Source organism: Lipotes vexillifer, unplaced genomic scaffold (genome assembly GCF_000442215.2).
Source record: "Lipotes vexillifer unplaced genomic scaffold, Lipotes_vexillifer_v1.1 scaffold88, whole genome shotgun sequence".
NCBI lineage: Eukaryota > Metazoa > Chordata > Mammalia > Artiodactyla > Lipotidae > Lipotes > Lipotes vexillifer.
Genome location: NW_006779887.1, coordinates 962,019 through 982,709, shown reverse-complemented (window position 1 = coordinate 982,709; position 20,691 = coordinate 962,019). Strand labels below are relative to the sequence as shown.

At 41.2% G+C, this 20,691-nt stretch overlaps 1 protein-coding gene across 1 annotated transcript in view; it reads left to right on the top strand.

Annotated features, from left to right (window-relative positions):
• The window catches only part of SPTSSA (serine palmitoyltransferase small subunit A), a 19,853-nt gene extending 243 nt beyond the window's left edge, over nt 1–19,610 (top strand). Inside the window, exon 2 of the mRNA XM_007453029.1 lies at nt 19,507–19,610. Within this exon, the coding sequence (XP_007453091.1) occupies nt 19,507–19,610 (104 nt within the window). The remainder of the gene's footprint in view (nt 1–19,506) is intronic.
• Nucleotides 19,611–20,691: the final 1,081 nt, after the last annotated feature.

Genomic DNA, 20,691 nt, shown 5'->3' with positions numbered 1-20,691 from the left:
CTGGCGGGCGCAGGGCGGCGGGAGGGCGGAGAGGCGGCCCCGCGGGAACTGCGCGCGCAGACTCGCCTCTTCGCGGCGGGCACGCGGGACCGAGGTATCGGGGCCGAGGGTGGCGCTCCCGCGGTTGGGGGGGGGGGGACGAGAACTCTTCTGAGATCTGAGGTCGCCGGTGAGTCACTGGAGCGAGGTAGAAGCGCCTTTATTGCTGGAGGAGATCCCCTAGGGCGATGTCTACCTGGTGTGCCCTCGCCTGCACTTCGGCCGTGCCAGCCTTTGATTCAATCTCCTGTTCCCGTGGGAGGCAGGGACCGTGTAAGTGGAGCAAATCGCTCCCGGCTTGGACGCTTTTGACCTTTAGCTGTCCCTGATTTAGCTGGCTTTGGTCCTAATAAGAATGCTAACCAGTTTATCGGCTTTTAAGTCAGGCTGTGAATTTGTGCTCATGGCATCCCAATACAGTTTTTGAAAGCAGTTCGTTAATCATCCCTTTTTGGTCTTCAAGATGGTTTAAAAAGTCTGTTCTACTCATTAATTTGATGTTTGCACAGTCCGTAACAGTCGAGCCCGAAAAGGAATATGTGGTTAGTTGTAGATAGTGTTTGAAGCTGTGCTTTCGTAGATGGCTAATAACTACTCGTTAACGACTATAGAGCATTTACTACCAGCCAAGCAACTGTGCTAAGTGCTTTGCCTGTATCTTAACTCATCTAACTTTCATAATTTCAATTAATAACTCAAGGTTGTGAAGAGAGGCTTCCTGAAGTCTGTCTTCATTTGTCTGTGTTGACATCCCTTGATATTATTCTTGCAGAATAAATACTAATGAGAGATAACTTTTTTTAAAAACTTGAGGGCCAATATGAAACAAATATTTTATATAGCATGCTTGCTTCATGCAGGGCCTCTCGTCTTCAGTGTGGTTTAGTTTGGAGTAGCTTCAGAACAACTTTGCAAATACGTGGTAGAGTGACTGAGGTACTTTCATTCCAAGCCTTAATAAGTGTGTTTATTTGTCTTGAACAAATAGGATTGAACAAATAGCATAGGATTGTACTCAAAGCTGAGTCTTTTGCCTCAACACTTTGAGGCATCTTAGCTGCTTTACAAGGAAATTTAGTTTTATTATTGTTGGCATTTCTTTCCAAACCTGGAGTTTAAGAAGCGGAATGCAGAGTTTGGATTTAAAGTCTGAATGTGAAGCATATGCCCTAATTTCCTGCACCATTTACTTGTAGCTGCAGTTTAGTTTCACTCTGAGTTCTATAGGTTGGCGCTCATGAGGTCATCCTTGTAAAATGTATACTAAACTATATACCACCTCTTGACTCAGTTAAAGTTATTAAAAAGTGAATTTAAACATAAACAATGTTGTGCTAAATTGAAACTCTTTAAATCAGAAGTTGAATGTAGTGCCCCACTATCAGAGTCTACACTCTATAATTTTACTCTTAAAGGTTTTTGTTGGCACATAGATAAATGCTATGGTGTCAGTGGTGTTAAGGTTTTTCTGTATTATATTGCAATAGTAATAGTGTCATAAATACCTCCGTGTTTTTCTTGGGGGGGGGATGGAGAAATAAATTATGAATAAATTATGAAATGATATGTAGTACCTCTGTGGGTTTTTGCCTTTGAAGCCTTTGACTTCTCATTGGTTTATGGGACCACATGATTTCATTAAAAAAAAAACACACACACACACTAGTGAGATTTGCAACCAACCTGAAGGAGACCTGCTGGGACCTGTTGACATCTACCTCTGGAGGGGAAGTTTTAACATGTTTCGAAAGTCCCCTTTCCCTATTGGCAGCCATCAGTGGGAAAGGAAAAGACCAGGTTTTGTAACCAAGACATGTTTTGTAACCAGTGAGACACTCCCTGTAGTGCCTTACTGGGTAACATTGTAATCATGCTGTTGAGGGGAGCTAGAAAATTAAAAATCTTTGTTAAAATAATTGGAAGCATAAGTAAAAGTTATTTTAGCATTGTTCTTTTAATTAAAAAAAACAGAGGTTTATTCTGTAATGGCTTCTTATGTTTCCATGACATTTTATATTTGTATTTATTTTAAGCAAAATGCAGGCAGTTTTTTTGGTTTATGTTTGGAATTACATTCCCCCTGAAAGACAGTCCATGTCTCTTCAAGGAAAGAGTTTTTTTTTTTTCAACCACAGTGCTGGGCACACAAATAATGCTTGACAAACATTTTTTTTTATGACAAACATTTGTTTATATGTTGATTTGTCATTTCAAAGAAATTGCAGAAGCACTGATTTTAAACCACTTTTAGAGTAGCTTTGGAACTTGACTGTTCCTGATGAACAACATTCAGTTCTTGTAGAGAATTCAAACTTAAAGAAGTAGAAAAGGCTATAGATTGAAAGAACTTCTTTGATTTATTTTGGAGATGTTAACGAAATTTGCATTGCTCTGTCTGCTCATTTGTAAAACATGTACATTTGCTGAGTTCTGTATTCCACAAGTATTGTATACTTTCTAATTGCCAGATACTATTCTAGATAGTAGGGATTTACCTGTGAATAAAACAGATAAAAATATTTATTCTAATCCCACTAGATAAATAAGTAAAAAATTAGATTATTAGATTGTTATAGCTGTTATGGGGAAAAACAAAATGGAGAGGAGGATAGGAACTAAGAAAGAGTCCATGTTCTTTGATTTTTAGTTAGAGTGGTCAGGGAGGGGACATTTAGAAAGATTTAAGCAGGGGAAAAATTCCAGAGGATCGAGCATTCCAGGCAGAAGGAGCAGTAACTAGGAATGCCCTGAAGCACCAGTGTATCTGGCTTGTTTCTGGGATAGCTGAGTGGCTGGTGTGTCTGGGGTAGAGTTAGTGGGGGTGACTAGTAGGAAAGGAGGTCATATCTGTTCCAGTAGGGCCTCCTAGGCATGGAGTGAGAGTTCTGGAGATGAAGGGAGGTGCTCATACCTTTTGAGTAGAGTCACTCAACTCCAGTAACAGTTTTCTCACTGACATTTTTCTCACTGACATTTAAATACAATAAGTCCCCTACATACAGACGAGTTCCGAGAGCGCATTTGGTTAAGTCCAATTTGTTTGTTAAGTCCAACAAAGTTAGCCTAGGTACCCAACTAACACAATTGGCTACATAGTACTGTACTGTAATAGAAAACAAATACAAAAAATAAAGAAAACATTTTTAATCTTACAATATGGTACCTTGAAAAGTACAGTAGTATAGTACAACAGCTGGCATACAGGGGCTGGCATTGAGTGAACAGCCAAGAAGAATTACTGGAGAAGGGAGAGGAGGTGGGAGATGGTAGAACTGAAGGGGACTAACTGTATTTAATAAAGTAGGAAAATAGACCACAGGAATATACATTTTTCCTTTCCCCATGAGACTCAAAGCTCTTTTCATTTTGAATGGGAAAAAAAAGTCCTAGGAACAGGGTTTTAAAATTTATTTTAATTAAAAAGTTTTCAACATCCTGAGTTCTGTTCTAAGTTTCCAAGAAGATGGACTTCATTTCTTCAAGGAAATTAGATCCAAGTTCAGGAAAAATTAGAATTGACACATGTTCTCAGGTAGATCCCTGCCCCACCCCTTGTTATTCCGCTGAAAGAGCTGGGCAGTGAGTGCTTTGGGATGCAGGGGAGGAAGAGCATGGTGGACTCAGAGAACTTTCAGGGAGGTATTTGAGTTCTTTGCTTTATTTTCTCCTAGGTGGGGAGAAGGTGTGGACTGGGGTGCAGAGATGTGTTGGGATGGTGAGTGCGCCAGGCTGACTTGGCTAGAGCAGGGATTCTTTAAGGCAGAGTGGGTGGGAAGTAAAGTTGAAAAAGCAGGTTGAGACTGTTTTTTACTCTTTTTTTTTTTTTTTTTTTTTTGCAGTTCGCGGGCCTCTCACTGTTGTGGCCTCTCTTGTTGCGGAGCACAGGCTCCGGACGCGCAGACCCAGCGGCCATGGCTCAGGGGGCCAGCCGCTCCGCGGCATGTGGGATCCCCCCGGCCCGGGGCACGAACCCGCGTCCCCTGCATCGGCAGGCGGACTCTCAACCACTGCGCCACCAGGGAAGCCCCTGTTTTTTAATTGAACAGACACTTCTGTGCGTACCTTGTGCCAGATGCTGGCCTAGATGCTTGTGATGTATCAGTGAGCACATGAGACAGAGCTCCCTGTCCTTGGGAAACTTTGATAATGAGTGAAATATATAGTGGGAATTCCCTGGCAGTCCAGTGGTTAGGACTCTGTGCTTCCACTGCAGGGGGCATGGGTTTGATCCCTGGTCAGGGAACTAAGATCCTGCAGGCAGCGAGGTGTTACCAAAAAAAAAAAAAAAAAAGTGAAATATATAGTATGTTAGGTGGTAAGCATTATGGAAAACAGATATGTAGGTCAGGGGGATAAGAAATGTGTGGATGGGATGGAGTTACTGTTTTTAAAGAGGATATCAGGAGAGGCTTCATTGCAAAAGCATGTTTGAGTAAAAAGATAAAGGAGGTGAGGGAGTTAGCAGGGTAGAAATCTGAGGGAAGAGCAGAGCTGGCAGAGGGACTAGCCATTGCAAAGTCCCTGAGTCCAGAGCCTGCCTGGCATGGATGAAGGCCATCACTGAGGCAGGTATGGCTAGTGCAGAGTGAGTGTGCGGGAGAGTCCTAGGCGGTGAGGTCAGACTCTTTGGAGGCCCTGGAGGTCTTTGTAAGGACTTTAATTTTGGTAAAAAAGCGTACTCTTGGGCTTCCCTGGTGGCGCAGTGGTTGGGAACCTGCCTGCCAATGCAGGGGACACGGGTTCAAGCCCTGGTCTGGGAAGATCCCACATGCCGTGGAGCAACTAAGCCCGTGTGCCACAACTACTGAGCCTGCACTCTAGAACCCGCAAGCCACAACTACTGAGCCCGCGCACCGCCATGAAGAGTAGCCCCCGCTCGCTGCAACTAGAGGAAGCCTGCATGCAGCAACGAAGACCCAATGCAACCATAAATAAATAAACAAATTTATAAAAATAAAAAAAAAAAGGTACTCTTGGAAAGTTTGATAGAGGAGTGATCCAGTCTGGCTTTTTAAGTCTGAAAAGGTTTACTTTGGTTGCAGGATTTGGAATAAATTAAGGGTGGCTGGAGGAGGCAAGGGTAGAAGCAAAGGTAGATATTTTGGATTGAGATAGGGTTTGAATGATAATGAAAAAAAGCATTCCTGGGCTTCCCTGGTAGTGCAGTGGTTGAGAGTCCGCCTGCCGATGCAGGGTACACGGGTTCGTGCCCCGGTCCGGGAAGATCCCACATGCTGCGGAGTGACTGGGCCCGTGAGCCATGGCCGCTGGGCCTGCGCATCCAGAGCCTGTGCTCTGCAACGGGAGAGACCACAACAGTGAGAGGCCCGTGTACCGCAAAAAAAAAAAAAAAAAAAAAAAAGCATTCCTTTTTTTTAAATTAAAAAAAATTTATACAACTTTAAAGATTACTTTCCATTTACAGTTGTTACAAAATAATGGCTATATTCCCTGCATTGTACAATATATCCTTGAGCCTGTCTTACACCCAATAGTTTGTATCTCCCACTCCCCTACCCCTATGTTGCCCCTCCCCCTCCCCAGCGCTACATTTTAAGCTGTATGTTCTTTTCAGTAGCGACTAAGTTATTTTCTCAGATTTTCGCTGTATCCTCAAATGCTTAAAGCTAGAATTGAGAAGGATTTTTCTTCACCTGTGAATATACTAGAGTAATTAACATGTTTGACAGTTTATTTTATTTATTTATTTTTTATAATTTTATTTATTTATTTTTGGCTGCATTGTGTCTTTGCGCATAGACGGCGAGGGTGGGGGGCGAGCAGGGGCTACTCTTCATTGCGGTGCGCAGGCTTCTGATTGTGGTGGCTTCTCTTATTGCGGAGCATGGGCTGTAGGTGCGTGGGCTTCAGTAGTTGTGGCACTCGGGCTCAGTAGTTGTGGCTCACGGGCTCTAGAGGGCAGGCTCAGTAGTTGTGGTGCTCGGGCTTAGTTGCTCCGCGGCATGTGGGATCTTCCCGGAGCAGGGCTTCAACCCGTGTCCCCTGCACTGGCAGGAGGATTTTTAACCACTGCGCCAACAAGGACGCCCTATGCCGTTTCATTTGATCTTCCTTTTGTAGAAATGAATGCAGTTTTCCATTACCAGGGAGGGCTAAATGAGGAAAGCTGAGCTAGGAATAACTGTAACTGATAAATTATTTTATTTTTAATTAAAAAAAATTTTTTTTGTAGCTGAGTTGTGCAGCATGCGGAATCTTACTTAGTTCCCCGACCAGGGATCAAACCGGAGCCCTGTGCAGTGGAAGTGTGGAGTCGTAACCACTGGACCGCCAGGGAGGTCTCTGTAACTGATAAATTAATACTTCCAACCCTCCAGCCCAGTGGTATTCAGACTTTTCATTTGTGCATTCCCTAAAAGAACAAAAAGCACATACTGTGTATCCTCTCACTCATTTAAGTTGACATCTGAAATCTTTCATAGTAAATTTAGACAATTACAAAAGATTTAATTTTTTGCTTTTTAAAAATTATTGTGTTTTTGCTAAAACCTTAAAACTATAATTTTTTTCTTATACAATTCATAGAACACATTCATCACATGACCTGAAATGACAAAGCTGGTCCTCACTGTGAAGCCAAATAGGCAAAATCAGTCTTAATTTCTGTCAGAAAAAGCTCAGTGTCATTTTTCTGTTCAAATACTTGTTATGTAAACACCTTCAGTCCTGTCTCATTTTTTGTTGTTGCTGTTTTATAATTTTATTTGACAATCAGTGGTTAGTTCTCATCCACATTGACTGCAGGTTTTTCAAAGTGGTGACAGGTACTTAGGTAACCAACGTGTAGAGCTTGTTTGGTGAATCTTCAGCTTCACGTTTCCTGGACAACCTCACAACCACACGTGGATACAGTATGGGACATTCCATAACCCTTTGGCCGAGACAGCGTTGTTGAAACTGTTGTCACTGTGCACATCTGGAGTTCCTATCTCCTTCATGGCAGATTTCTGGATCTCTTTCAGTGCCTGAGGGGCACGCTTCTTGAAACGCACTCCATGGGTGCGCTCGTGAATGTTGACAGTGGATTCTCCGGTCACTACCTCAGTGATGGCAGAACGGCCCCTCTCACCATCCTCCTTGCTGGAGGCATTTTGCGGGGCCCAGATTGCAAAGGTGTCTCATTTCCAAAGTCACATTATTAGATGGATAGATAGGTGAGGTTTGGAGCTGTGCCAGGAGTCTGTTACCCGAACGAAATAAAGTACAATGTAAGTTAGTTACTATTCCTTTGTTTGCTGTCCCAGAGGTTATTTTATACCCTGGGGAAATGGGTAATTGTAAGATTCTGGAAGTAAAGTGAGAGAAGTGAGGTTGTAAGGTGGGGGGGATGGGAAGGAGAACTAGCAGATCACAGTTCTCAGATCAGCTTGAGGAGAGAGTACACTGGAAGCTGAAGATTTGTAAACTGATTCCCCTTAACCGATTCTAATCCTCTGAAAAGTCTTGTTCCTCCAGGGCTCCTGTGCTTTAGTTTGAAAACAGCTGCTCTAGCCCCTTTGACACTGCCTGGATATTTGGCTGGCTGTGTGAGAATGTTAGACTATCCCTTGTCTGTACTCCTTAGGATATTATAACTTTTTCTTTAGTAGGAAAAAGTACTTTTCTTTCAGGAAAGGTGGAAGAAAAAAACTATGCTACACAAGAACTAGGTGATCTGTACTAGGATGTCAGGGAAAGTCATGGGAGGTTGATGGCAGTGGGGACAAAGCACATACAGATGATCTGCAGTGTTTCTGCATGTGATACCAGTGATTTTTCAGTAGAGCTGAATGTGGATCCTGTCTCCACTGCTTCATATTCTTAAAGATCTTGTGACCTCCTCCACCCCACACCCCGGCTCAGGGTTTGATTGTTGTAACATTTGTGGTGCTTAGGAGCAAGGATAAGATAAATTCTTTTTTTTTTTTTTTTTTTTTGGCTACGTTGGGGTTGGGTCATAGTTGATGTGCATGGACTTTCTCTATTTGCAGAATGTGGGGTTACGCTTCGTTGTGGTGTGCAGGCTTCTCATCGCGGTGGCTTCTCTTGTTGCGGAGCACAGGCTCTAGGCGCGTGGGCTTCAGTAGTTGTGGCGCGTGGACTCAGTAGTTGTGGCTCATGGGCTCTAGTGCGCAGGCTCAGGAGTAGTGGCGCAGGAGCTTAGTTGCTCTGGGGCATGTGGGATCTTCCCGGACCAGGGCTCGAACCCGTGTCCCCTGCATTGGCAGGCGGATTCTTAACTACTGCGCCACCAGGGAAGTTGAAGGTAAATTCTTTAGATTAAAAAAAACCCCAATGCTCAATTTTAATAATTAAAACTCTATGTTCTAAAAGATCTACTTAAGAGAGGATATATACTTTTCATGAATTGGAATGCTTAAAAAACAGTAGTTATGGGGGCTTCTCTCGTGGTGCAGTGGTTGAGAGTCCACCTGCCAGTGCAGGGGACGCAGATTCAATCCCTGGTCCGGGAAGATCCCACATGCCGCAGAGCAACTAAGCCTGTGTGCCACAACTGCTGAGCCTGCGCTGTAGAGCCCGCAAGCCACAACTACTGAGCCCAGGTGCCACAACTACTGAAGCCCATACTCCTAGAGCCCATGCTCCGCAACAAGAGAAGCCACCAGAATGAGAAGCCCATGCACCGCAACCAAGAGTAGCCCCTGTTCGCTGCAACCAGAGAAAAGCCCGCGCACAGCACAAAGACCCAATGCAGCCAGAAACAATAATAATAAAAAAAATAGTAGTTATGGAATGATAGAAAGACAGTATTGTATTTATGATCAATAGTTATGAAAAGTAGAATTACTACTAATACAGGAATTTTGGCCATCGTGTTGTATGCGTTCCTGAAAAATTCTCAAATAAAAGAGTTTATGGGAAAATATCATTAGCCCCTCAAAATCTATGCAGTTTCATAAGCAGGTGCTAATGAAAACAATGATTGGCATCTTGGGGGACAACTTGGATATCCTGGGCAGGCAGGCTGGGCGCTGCCCCAGGGGACATTAAAAATGCATGGACAGAGTTGACCGGAACTGCTGAAGTGATGGAGATGGTGTGGGCTGCCGTCGAGGAGATGCAGGAGGCAGTGTAATCCTGCCATTAGTTGGGAGCTGTGCTAGCCTGGAGGTGTACCTTTCTGGAGAGGGAGCCCAGGTACAGATGCTAATTTTTAATTTTCTTAAAATAGAGCTAACAGGACTGTAGCCACTGAGCTGAGGGATGTTTCTTGCTGAAGATTATAATTCTTTCCTCATAATCTGGCTCTCCTAATTTACAAAAAATCCCATATGAAACCATGCAGCTCCTGTGATATCCTAGTCATATATGGGTTAATTGATGTTCCAGAAATGTGTTATAGCAGAACAGATTATATTTTAGAGCAGACAGGTAATTTTTTCCCCCTTGACCCTGGGACTTCAGGTCTTCATGTGATTAATAGAAGCTCTAATTATAAAGACATATAGCGATACATAGCCTTGGTGTCTCTGGGTTCAGAGCTACAAACCATTTCTAGAATTTCAGCTCAGAGTTGAACATGATCATTGCTGGTTTCAGCAGCAGACTTTTTTGTTTGTTTAGTTTTTAAAGAGTTTGTCATCAAGCTGTTCTAAAATCAATTTCCATACTTAAGTATGACCAACACTACAGAAAGCTCAGAGAATGGGTTTTGCTTGCTAACAGTAACCTCTGATGCTGACGTGATATCCTTTACTATGGCCCAAGAATATCAAATTGGCTGACTTACTCAGGACTATAACCATATCATTATCTTCTACTTGCTTTCATTTATGGCAACTAGGAAAGCATCAAAAGTGATATATTTGGTAAAAATAAGCTTTCATTTTTTTTTTTTTTAATTTTTGGCCGTGCCACACAGCTTGCGGGATCTTAGTTCCCCAACCAGGGACTGAACCTGTGCCCTCGGCAGTGAAAGCATGGAGTCCTAACCACTGGACCACCAGGGAAGTCCCCAAATAAGCTTTCTTAACATTTCTTTTGGTGATGGTCTCTAGTTTTTCGAGGTCAAGGGACAAAACCTGTAGTAATAAGAAAGAGTCCTTTTTGGAGCATCATTCAGCAACTGACACGTGCTTTCCCTTAGAGCTTTGATGGCTTTTCACCAAACAGCCTATGGTAATACTTTGTCAGATACTTTGTTTTCTTTTTTCATTAAGATGGTTTCTTAAAAAAATTGAATTTATCAAAACTTTTGAATATTTCTGAGGATAAAAGTAGCTTTTTAGAGTTAGTTTTACAAAAGGAATTTGACTAATAGACGATTGGATTGTTTTAGATAACATTTTAGCTTTGTTTTTTGATGTGACCAGGGCCATCAGAGACTGAAAACATTGAAATTAGACTAGTGAAGAGGAATAAATCATACCCACTGGAACAAAGGCCCCTGCCCTTTTCCCTATGAGGAGCTTCTTTTGGTTTCTCCAAAGTCTTGCGAATAGGTTGCTAAGGTAGGTGGTGATAGTACTGGGTTACTGGTTAGGGCAGGAAATGTTAGTTACCGTGGTCTTACTTCTGATGTACTGTATTTAACTTTAAAGCATTTCCTCTTTTTTTTAAGTTGCTGGGAAAAGGACTGGGGATGGCCAATCCCTTGTATGGGCAAAAAGTCTTTATTTTTTTTTTTCCTGTCTAACTGGGAACTTATCAGCTCATGATTAGCTGGGGATCCCTGTAAAAGAAAACAGGAAACAGCACACAGATATATGGTTTCACATCTATTTGCTTTTTAATCTGTTGGACCCATAAAATATTTATGTTATGTCCAGGTTATAAATAACCTCTGATTGTTCACTCAGCCCTTGAACAAACAATTATCGGCAGTGCCTGCACAATCCTGGCACATTATCTGCTCAGTTCTTGAATGGTTGATGAAGTGCCTGCTTTGTCTAACAAAACACTACAACTGAAAACAAAGAGCAGCCGAGGCGTTCACTCTCAAGCACTTAAAATTCAGTGGTAGAGACAGTTACATACACATAAAACAGAAAATACATATTTTCTAATTTTTGAGGTTTTTGGTTTGTTATAGTCTGGATTTCACTAGCTTTATTCTATATTTCTTGAATCATGGTCCCCCCTCTAAAACATAAATGTGATTAATCTTGGTACAGCTGCTGATACTTATACAAACAGCAGTAAGGGCTTGGTAAATGGAAAGATTACTCTATCACTTTGTGTATTACCTTCCAATATATGTGTATTATATAACACTGAATATTTACATTTTCTGTGTGTGTGTGTGTGTGTGTGTGTGTGTGTGTGTGCGCGCGCGCGCACGCCTGGTATCTCAAAAAGAAGATTACATTAAGGATGATTGAGAAGTGGTGCTTAAATCTCCAAGCAAGTGGGATCCTAACATTCATCCAGGAAGGGATTTCATTTTATGGAGAAGAAACTCAGGTCCAGAGAGGTTGTGATGCCTTAGGATTATACTATAAATAACAAGTTAATAGCAGGGTGACCTTGGGCAATTTCCAAACAGAGGTCTGGGTCATAATGTTAAGTGCCCAAGCCCTCAAGCAATAATTTCAATAAAGATTATATTACCTTTTGTTGCAGAATAGATTTGATTACAAATTTTTATATCAACCCTGAAAGGTAGGTGTTGTGTGTCCCCAAACCACAGATAAGGAGACTAGTGATCATAGAGTTTTTGACACAACCAGGGATTGGCAGAATTGCAGCTCAAACCTAGGTTCTATTCCAGTGCCATGGTGATTCCAGTATCTGTTTCTTGAACTTCACAGTGTGTCAAGGATACTTTAAACTTTGAGAGGTGTGTTAAAGAACGCAGTGGATTGAGAGATCCACTCAAGTACCCAGATAGCAAATAATAGCTGTTATATTCTAAATGGTGTATGTTTAGCTCTGTTTGTGAGAACATTTCTAAGAAGATGAAGGTCACATGTTCCCCAACCTTGCAAATGTCACAATAAAACTGCCATTTTGAATGGTGCCAAGCATAATCTCAGGGAGTATTCAACTCAGTGTATTGGAGCTATTTCAGCTACATGGCTAAAATTGCTTAAATTGCATTTGTAGAAAGTTACTTATTAAAAGACACTTTTTTACATGTTTTGCAAGGTGATTATTAAGGCTAGTAGAAATTCCTCATGGTCCCATTGTTTACTTGTTCATTTAATATGAGTTTCACTGTATAGTTAAGTCAGTTTTAAATAGTCTCTTATTTGGGGGCGGAGGGATTAATTGGGAATTTGGGATTAACAGATCAACAACAAGGACCTGTTGTGTAGCACAGGGAACTATAATCAATATCTTGTAATAACCTATAATGGAAAAGAATCTACAAAAGAATATATGTATATCTGAATCGCTTTGCTGTACACCTGAAACATTGTAAATCAACTATACTTCGGTAATAAATATTCTGTTATGGTTGAGAGCTTTAGGATAATTTGGTGGAATAATTTTGAAATTTAATTGTATAGAAAACTTACTTTTAGAGGCTTATTTAATTATTGTGATTCTGGAAATAGGAGAAGTGGGATCAGAATACAGAAACTGTTTTTTGAGGGAAATAGAATTAAAAGTTAAATTTAATAAGTGGCTCTGGGTAAAAGGTTAGGTTTAATGTTATTATTGTTATTATTTTGAGTAGCTAATAATTGGCATTTGCATCTAGGTGCAAGTGACTTTTGGTAAGTTTCTGTTTTCTTGGTCAGAATTGAGAGCTGTTTATTCTGTTTCTGAGAGCTAAGATTTTCTGTTTATTTCCTAGTAGCGAATTAGATCCAGTGATGCCTAACCCAAACTTTGCCAGGGAAAAAGATCCTTCAAATAAAACAGTTTTTAGTCTAGTCCTATATGCAGTTCCATTTTCCTTTACAGTTCTTACTTATTAAAAAAAATAAGTAAGACTTATTAACTATTCAGGCATGCAGTATAAAACCCATAAAGAATAATATAATGAAAGTGTGCCCATACCAACTACTGAAGAAAAACATGCATTTGAAGACCCTTTGTGCCCCTTCTCACTTGATCTCCCTTCTTCCTCTTCCCATTTCACCCCACTAAGTAACTGCTATCCTGAATTTAGCATATATAATTGCCATTTATTTGTTATTACTCCACATGTATGCATCACAGCATAATGCTATAGAAAGTCATGAACTCTAATGTCTAATATTTTAACCAGGCAAAACATCTTTTCAAGTTTTGATAAGTTCTGGGGACTTCCCTGGTGGTCCAGTGGTTAAGAGACTGCGCTTCCATTTCAGGGGGCACAGGTTCGATCCCTGGTGGGGGAACTAGGATCCTGCATTCCTTTGGAGTGGCCAAGAAAAAAAAAAAGTTTTGATAAGTTCTTGTTTCACTTGGAAAGATGTCCTGATTTTATATGCATATAAAAGATTAAAGGTTTGACAATTTAGTGTTCACAAAATTGAGCCTAAGTTTCAGATTCCTGTCTTATAGTAGAGCAATCTCTGTTAAGCTAATTTATGCGTGTTAACTGATACATTCTCCATACTAAATAGAAGAATTATAGTGCCATAAAGAGTATGTAATATAATCATTCAAATGGCTGTTTTTAGTAATTCTTACTTGAATTTGAGCCAATGACCTGAAGATTATTACTATACCATTTCATTTGCTTTGTGTATACATTCGTAAGTCTTACATAAAAGCTGTTAAGAAAACCCAAAAAGCATCTTGAAAATATAGTATTGCTTAGAAACAGATTTTGGTTTTCTTTGCTGTAGTTGCTTTAGAGTTTGGTTTTCTTTGCTGTAGTCACTTTAGAGTTTGTTGGTCACAGTAATATGTGGAATACGTAGAAAGCACCACAGTGAATCTAGAGTCAAATAATGTTTCTTAAGCAATTCCTTTATTCATCAAATATTTATTAAGCGTGTGTTACGTTAGATGTTGGAGATACAAAAATGATTAGACATTGTTCTTGTGTTCAAGGAGTTGATAATCTGGATGAGATAAATATCAGTACATCTACAAATAGGTAATGTCAGGTGATAAGCACTGTGTGATATGAGTGAAGAACTTGATGAGCATTAGGGAATAGTTAATTCTGCCAGGACATTGGGGTAAGAATAGAAAAAGTATGAGTGCTAGGGAGAGCCTCATACGAGAGGAGATGACTAGCTGAGCTCTAAGAATGTTTAGGTTTTACTTGGAGGAATAGGACTTTTCGTACATAGGAAGATATTATAGTGTAATGGTTAAGAACACATTTTAGGAGTTTGACTTGGTTTGGAATTGGCTCCATTGCTTACTCTGATTTCGGGATATTACTGAAAGGCTTAACACAGTGCCGTGCGCACACTAGACAAAATGAAAGCTGCCACTGCTGTTATCCTTAGTCACATTATTAAGCCGTAATCAAAGGCAGAGCAGTATGAAAATATAGAACATTGTTTTCTGAGACTCGTGTAATATGGCATGAGTAGGATGTGTGTTTGTTGGGGGATGATTTGGAGTGTTGGGAGGTATGATGGAAAAGCAGCATGGTACAGTTGACCCTTGAACAAGCAGGGGTTAGGGGTGCTGACCCCTGCATAGTTGAAAATCTGAGTATAACTTTTTATGGTCGGACCCTCTGTATCTGTGGCTCCACATCTGCAGATTCAACCGACTGTGGATTGTGTAGTGCTGTAGTAGGTATTTATTGAAAAGAATCCACGTATAAGTGGACCTGTGCAGTTCAAACCCATATTGTTCAAGGGTCAACTGTAGATGCTTTTGGTCCCCACCTTGATCCCCTTTGCCAGCTTCTCCCTCACTGCTGGGAGTGTTGTCTGTTACTGCCTTCTAGCTTCCCCCTTCTCCAGACTATTGCCCTTGGCCAAGGCAGCTGTCTTGCCCAGGTGGTTTTTCCTCAGCCTGTCTACAGCCAGTGATTGACAGATTAAGGGATACAAAAGATCAGGCCTGTTGCCTCAAAGCAACACCAACATGTGGTACAATTCATGCTCCAGAGCGCCCTGTGGGAGCTGAGCTCCTGAACCTCCTCAGCTTTTCCCCCTGCTCTGTTCTGTTCTGCTCACTCCCCTTCTGATAAAACTCCCTTCAGAATAACATATACAAGAATCCCTGTTCCAGCCTCTCAATTCTTGTCTACTTTCTTGCACTCCAACCTAAGACCAGGTACTTGAGCTAGATTGGAAAGGTCCTCAGGTGCTTGGCTTAGAATTCCAAGTGCTATCCTAGAGGCATTGGGAAGCATGCATTTTAAAAGGATAACTCTAGTAAAGAGAGACTTGGAAAATAGCCAGAGGCCTAAAGTGGGAGCTTTTAAGCGATTAAGTGAGGAATGATAAGTACCTCAATCATTTATCATTGATAAGGGTAGGGGAACATGAGATAAAAGTCATTTGTTGTGGTTGGAAAGAATGGAGAAGTCTTAAATAATTTGAATTTGGGGAGAAGGAATCAAAGCAATTTCTAGATTGAGTGACTAGGCAAATAGTTAATTTACAGTTATATCAGATAGTGTGTCAACTATTTTCAAATCGTTGGAAAAATAGGACATATAGGAAGAAATAATTTTGGAGCAAGTTAATGAGTTCAGTTTTGGCTCTGTGGATTTAAGCCTGTCATAGGTGGAAATGTCCAGTATCATAGGAAATACTTGTCTGCAGTATAGAAGGTGGGGTCAGGTCAACAACATTAAGGTGGTTGTTTAAGTTATAAGTGTGTGTAGGCCCAAGACAAATCATTGGGAACTCCATTTATCATTTAGAATCCTTTCAACTGCAAGTATGACAAAGAATATCTAAAGGTGGTTTATGGGTAAAGGGCGTATTTATTGGCTTATGTATCTGAAAATCCAGTGGTAGGGTGGGCCTCAGGTCATTTGATCAGTGTTCTAGCTCCATTTTTCTGCGATTATTTTTGTTCCACCACCTTCATCTGTCAACTTTGTTCCAGAGTTTTGATTTCCTTATGGAGGCAAAGTGACTCCAGTGATTCCAGGATTCTTTCAGCAAACTGCATATTCTAGAAGGAGAATCCGTGTTCCTGGATTCCTGGCAGAACTCCTCAACTTTGATCTGGTTGATCAGGTTTGGGGGGTGGGCACTGTTAAAAAGAGAAGATCTTAACTGGTTCATATCAGTCAGGGCTTATCCCTGGAGTTGGGATAGGGTTAGGCCCACCCAAAGAGCATGGCTGCTGTACTAGCAGGAGGGCTGGAGTGGATGTTTGGGAGAAAAGCACAAAATTAACTCTAATCATCTTACACATTAGTGGCAGACAGGGAAAAAGAGCCAGTGAACTAGGAAAATGGTGCGAGAGAAGGGAGGAAAGCACCAGAGAAGTACCTCAGCCCAGAGTTGAAGGAGTTTTGAAGAGGAAAGATGAAAATAGTGTCAATTCAGAGAGCCATTGGATTTGATAGGAGGTCGTCGGTGCCCTGAGAGTAGTGTCTATAGCCTGGAGAGGTAGAAGGCAGATGGTTGTGTGGGTGATGAGTAATGATATGGAAGCAGCAAGTTTGTACTTTTTTTTTTTTTTTTTAAAGAAATTAAGTGGTGAATACAAGGTGGTTGTTTAAGAAAGAACTGGATTAAGGGAGGCTAAAAAGTAAATTAAAAAAATGGTCATAGGGCTTCCCTGGTGGTGCAGTGGTTGAGAGTCTTCCTGCCAATGCAGGGGACACGGGTTCGAGCCCCGGTCCGGGAGGATCCCACATGCTGCGGAGCAGCTAGGCCCGTGAGCCACGACTACTGAGCCTGTCCCTGGAGCCTGCGAGCCACAACTACTGAAGCCCGCACGACTAGAGCCCGTGGCCGCGGGGCGGCTGGGCCTGTGAGCCATGGCCGCTGAGCCTGCGCGTCCGGAGCCTGTGCTCCGCAACGGGAGAGGCCAAAACGGGGAGGAAAACAACCACCCGAAAAAAAAAAAAAAAAAAAAAAAAAAAAAAAAAAAAAAAAAATGGTAATAGGAGAACTACCCACATCTGACGTCTGCACCTCTACCAGTGCACATCTCCTTCCTGCAAACACCCTCCCTCTTGTGAAGTTCTTCACAGGGAGAGCAGCACCAACCCAGGTACCCCCAACAGGGTCATTGCTTTCGCCGCAGATGTGACACTGGCCTCTGCCGCCATATGCAGTGACCCATTTCCAAAGTCCTGTCCATCTTCATAAATCCCGCTTCAGGATATCCCTGTGTCCAAATTGTCCCGGTCACTATTCTGGGCACTGTGAGGGACACTGAAGGCCTAAGAATGTCCACTGTGGCCGTCTCCCTGTCACCAAGGCCCTTCCTCCTAACCCCCTTACCCCTCACCCAGCTGCTCCTCCTACCCCCCAGAAAAATGTAAATCACCAAATAATGGTTGTTAATCAGCAAGCACTTGCCCTCCCCACCTCGGGACCCACACTTGACCAACCTTAGCTTAAAAGCTAAGACTGAATGCAGGCTGACCTCTCCCATGAAGACTGTAAAGTCCCACTATAAAATCAATATGATTTTTTTTTTTAAGGCCGTGCTGTGCAGCATGTGGGAATCTTGTTTTTTAAAAAATATTTATTTATTTATTTGGCTGTGCCAGGTCTTTAGTTGTGGCATGTGGGATCTAGTTCCCTGACCAGGGATCGAACCTGTGCCCCCTGCATTGGGAGCGTGGAGTCTTAACCACTGGACCACCAGGGAAGTCCCCAAATCATTATGATTTTAATTTCATTTCAAAAAAAATTATTATGGGAGACTTTTCACCCATGTTTGCCAGATGAGGGGAATGAACTTAGGGTCTGAGTCAGGTTTGAGCTGTGGCTCTAAAGACAGCTTCGTGTGTGACCCTGGACAAGTCCCCTCAGTGTTTTGTCAGTCTCTGATGAGTACTAGTGAATAAACATTTCACAGGAAAGCCGTAAAGGTCAAGCAAGATAATACATAAAAGAGGTTTGTCAACTAAACTGTTATACAAATATTAGCTGGTAGTAAGCACATTGTTTATTTAAACCCTATATTCTCTTAAAGGTATGTAAGGTATTATAGAACTACTAGTATGTAGAGCTGAAGGTATGTAAGACAGGAGGCGGGGGAGGAGGGGAGAGAGAGAATATGAATGAATGAATGAATGAATGCATAAAACACAGTCCCAGTTCAGAAGTAGTTATTCCCCTTAGCATGACTCTGCAAAGCAAAAAGCCCTCAGGTTTTACATAATTTTTTTTTTTGCGATACGCGGGCCTCTCACTGTTGTGGCCTCTCTCATTGCGGAGCACAGGCTCCGGACGCGCAGGCCCAGCGGCCATGGCTCACGGGCCCAGCTGCTCTGCGGCATGTGGGATCTTCCCGGACCTGGGCACGAACCCGTGTCCCCTGCATTGGCAGGCGGACTCTCAGTCACTGCGCCACCAGGGAAGCCCTTTACATAATTTTTGTTAGCAGTATTTCGTGTGACCCAAGAGGAGGGCTCCTTGTTGACTTGCATATATACAGTTTATTTATTTTTTATAAATTTTTTTATTTTTATTTTTATTTAATTTTGGCTGCGTTGGGTTTTTGTTGCTGTGTGCGGGATTTCTTTAGTTCTGGGGAGCAGGGCTACTCTTCTTTTCAGTGCAAGGGCTTCTCATTGCTATGGCTTCTCTTGTTGTGAAGCACAGGCTCTAGGCGCGCGGGCTTCAGTAGTTGCAGCATGCAGGCTTCAGTAGTTGTGGCTTACGGGCTCTAGAGTGCAGGCTCAGTAGTTGTGGCGCATGGGCTTAGTTGCTCTGCGGCATGTGGGATGTTCCCAGACCAGGGCTCGAACCCATGACCCCTGCATTGGCAGGTGGATTCTTAACCACTGTGCCACCAGGGAAGCCCCCTATACAGTTTACATTCCTTTTGGAATGCGGAGAACAGACCGCAGTGCAGAATGTTTATGGTTTAGGTTATCAAGGTGACTTTTATTTGATGTTGTTGCAAAGTTTAGTGATAATAATAATAATAAATGTTTAATAGTCGCAGCTATTATCAGTTTATGTCACTAGTATATGATTGATCTTGTCTTTGGCTCTAAAGCCAATATGTTAGCCACATTCTAGTTTAAATAATTCTAAAATTCTTGGATCAGACAAGACTTATTGTTCAAGCTTGTAGACATTTTGCAGTCATTAAATACTGTACAATTTTATTCCTATACATTTCTGTTTCTTAGATTGAACAGAGTCACTTTCTCTGCTTCATTTTAAGCAGCCTGATGTTTTGAAATATAATAGGGAGAATAATAGTACGCACCATGTAAGGTGACGGTGAAGACAAAATGAGCTTAAAAAACAGAATGGTGTCAGGCATAGTTAAGGTTAGTGGCTATAATTATAGTTATTTGTTCTTTATAAATACTTGGTAGGTATGAGAAAGCATTAAATGGATGGGTACTTCCACACAGAACAATTGTTGAAAACGTTTGGGGATTTAGTTTTGGATAAACTGAGAAAAAGTAAATTAAATGAAGTTTCCTTAACTACAACTCAGATTCCATGCTGGTTTCCGTCGTGGGGATGGCACTGTACACAGGATATGTCTTCATGCCTCAGCACATCATGGCGATACTGCACTACTTTGAAATTGTACAGTGACCAAGATGTGACCAAAATCAAGAGGTTCTTCAGGGAAGAGCCACTGCCTGAAGTTGGAATGAGACTTCATCAGATGTCATAAGAAACTCTACTAGATGTCCACATAACCGACCCTCTGAATATAAAGACTAAAATTTATGAGTAGAACAGGAAAACAGTCCTGACTCATGTGTTGTGTTCTTTATTTTTAATTTTAAAAGAGGCTCTTGTATAGTAGTTTTTGTCTATTTTAACATTGTAGTCATTTGTACTTTGATATCAGTATTTTCTTAACCTTTGTGACTGTTTCAATATTACCCAGTGAAAGCTTTTCTTAATGTAACTTTGAGTACATTTTAATTGCCTTCTATTTCTAAAACCCAAAGTCATTAGTTGGGCTTTATGGTTCTTGCTATCATATGGCATACATATCTGCCTGGATATATTTCTACTCTTGACCAAAGTTTTGTAAGAAAAAATTCAAGATTTGGGCAGGGGGCTGGGGAGGGAGGATATTTTATTGAGAACTATTTACAAAAGACTTATCTGTAAGTTTGAACTCAGGAGTACAGTTTTAGCTATCTGGACTCTACTCTTAACAGCTTTTACTTTAAAACTATTAAAGTGTTTCTTAACAATGAAAAAGAAAGATCTTGCTGAAGTTAAAATAAGGAACATTTCACCTTTTAAATATTTAATTTGTGTGTGGACTCATTTCCAGAAAACTTTGGTGATGGTTCTTGTGACAAATGGTGGTGAAATAGCATTATTATGTAATGCTTATATATAGCAGAGTTTTTAATAGAAGGTAAATCAGTTTCCTCTGAGGGCCATTAGTAACAATGTACTTCCATAAATTTAGTGTCATGATTGTACCGGGTGCTGCAAATGCATTTGCACATTGTAATATGATGAGATGAATTGTTAAAAACTATAGCAAAAAGAAATGTAGACTTGGTTAAAATCCTCTCACTCTTTGTATTGCTTTTTTTTTAAAAAAGATTTTTATTCCTTAAATGTAAAATGACTACCTAATTTTTTGATGTAAACTCATTAAATTCAAAGAGAGAAAAATCAGCTGATGTAGCAGTATTTTTTTTTT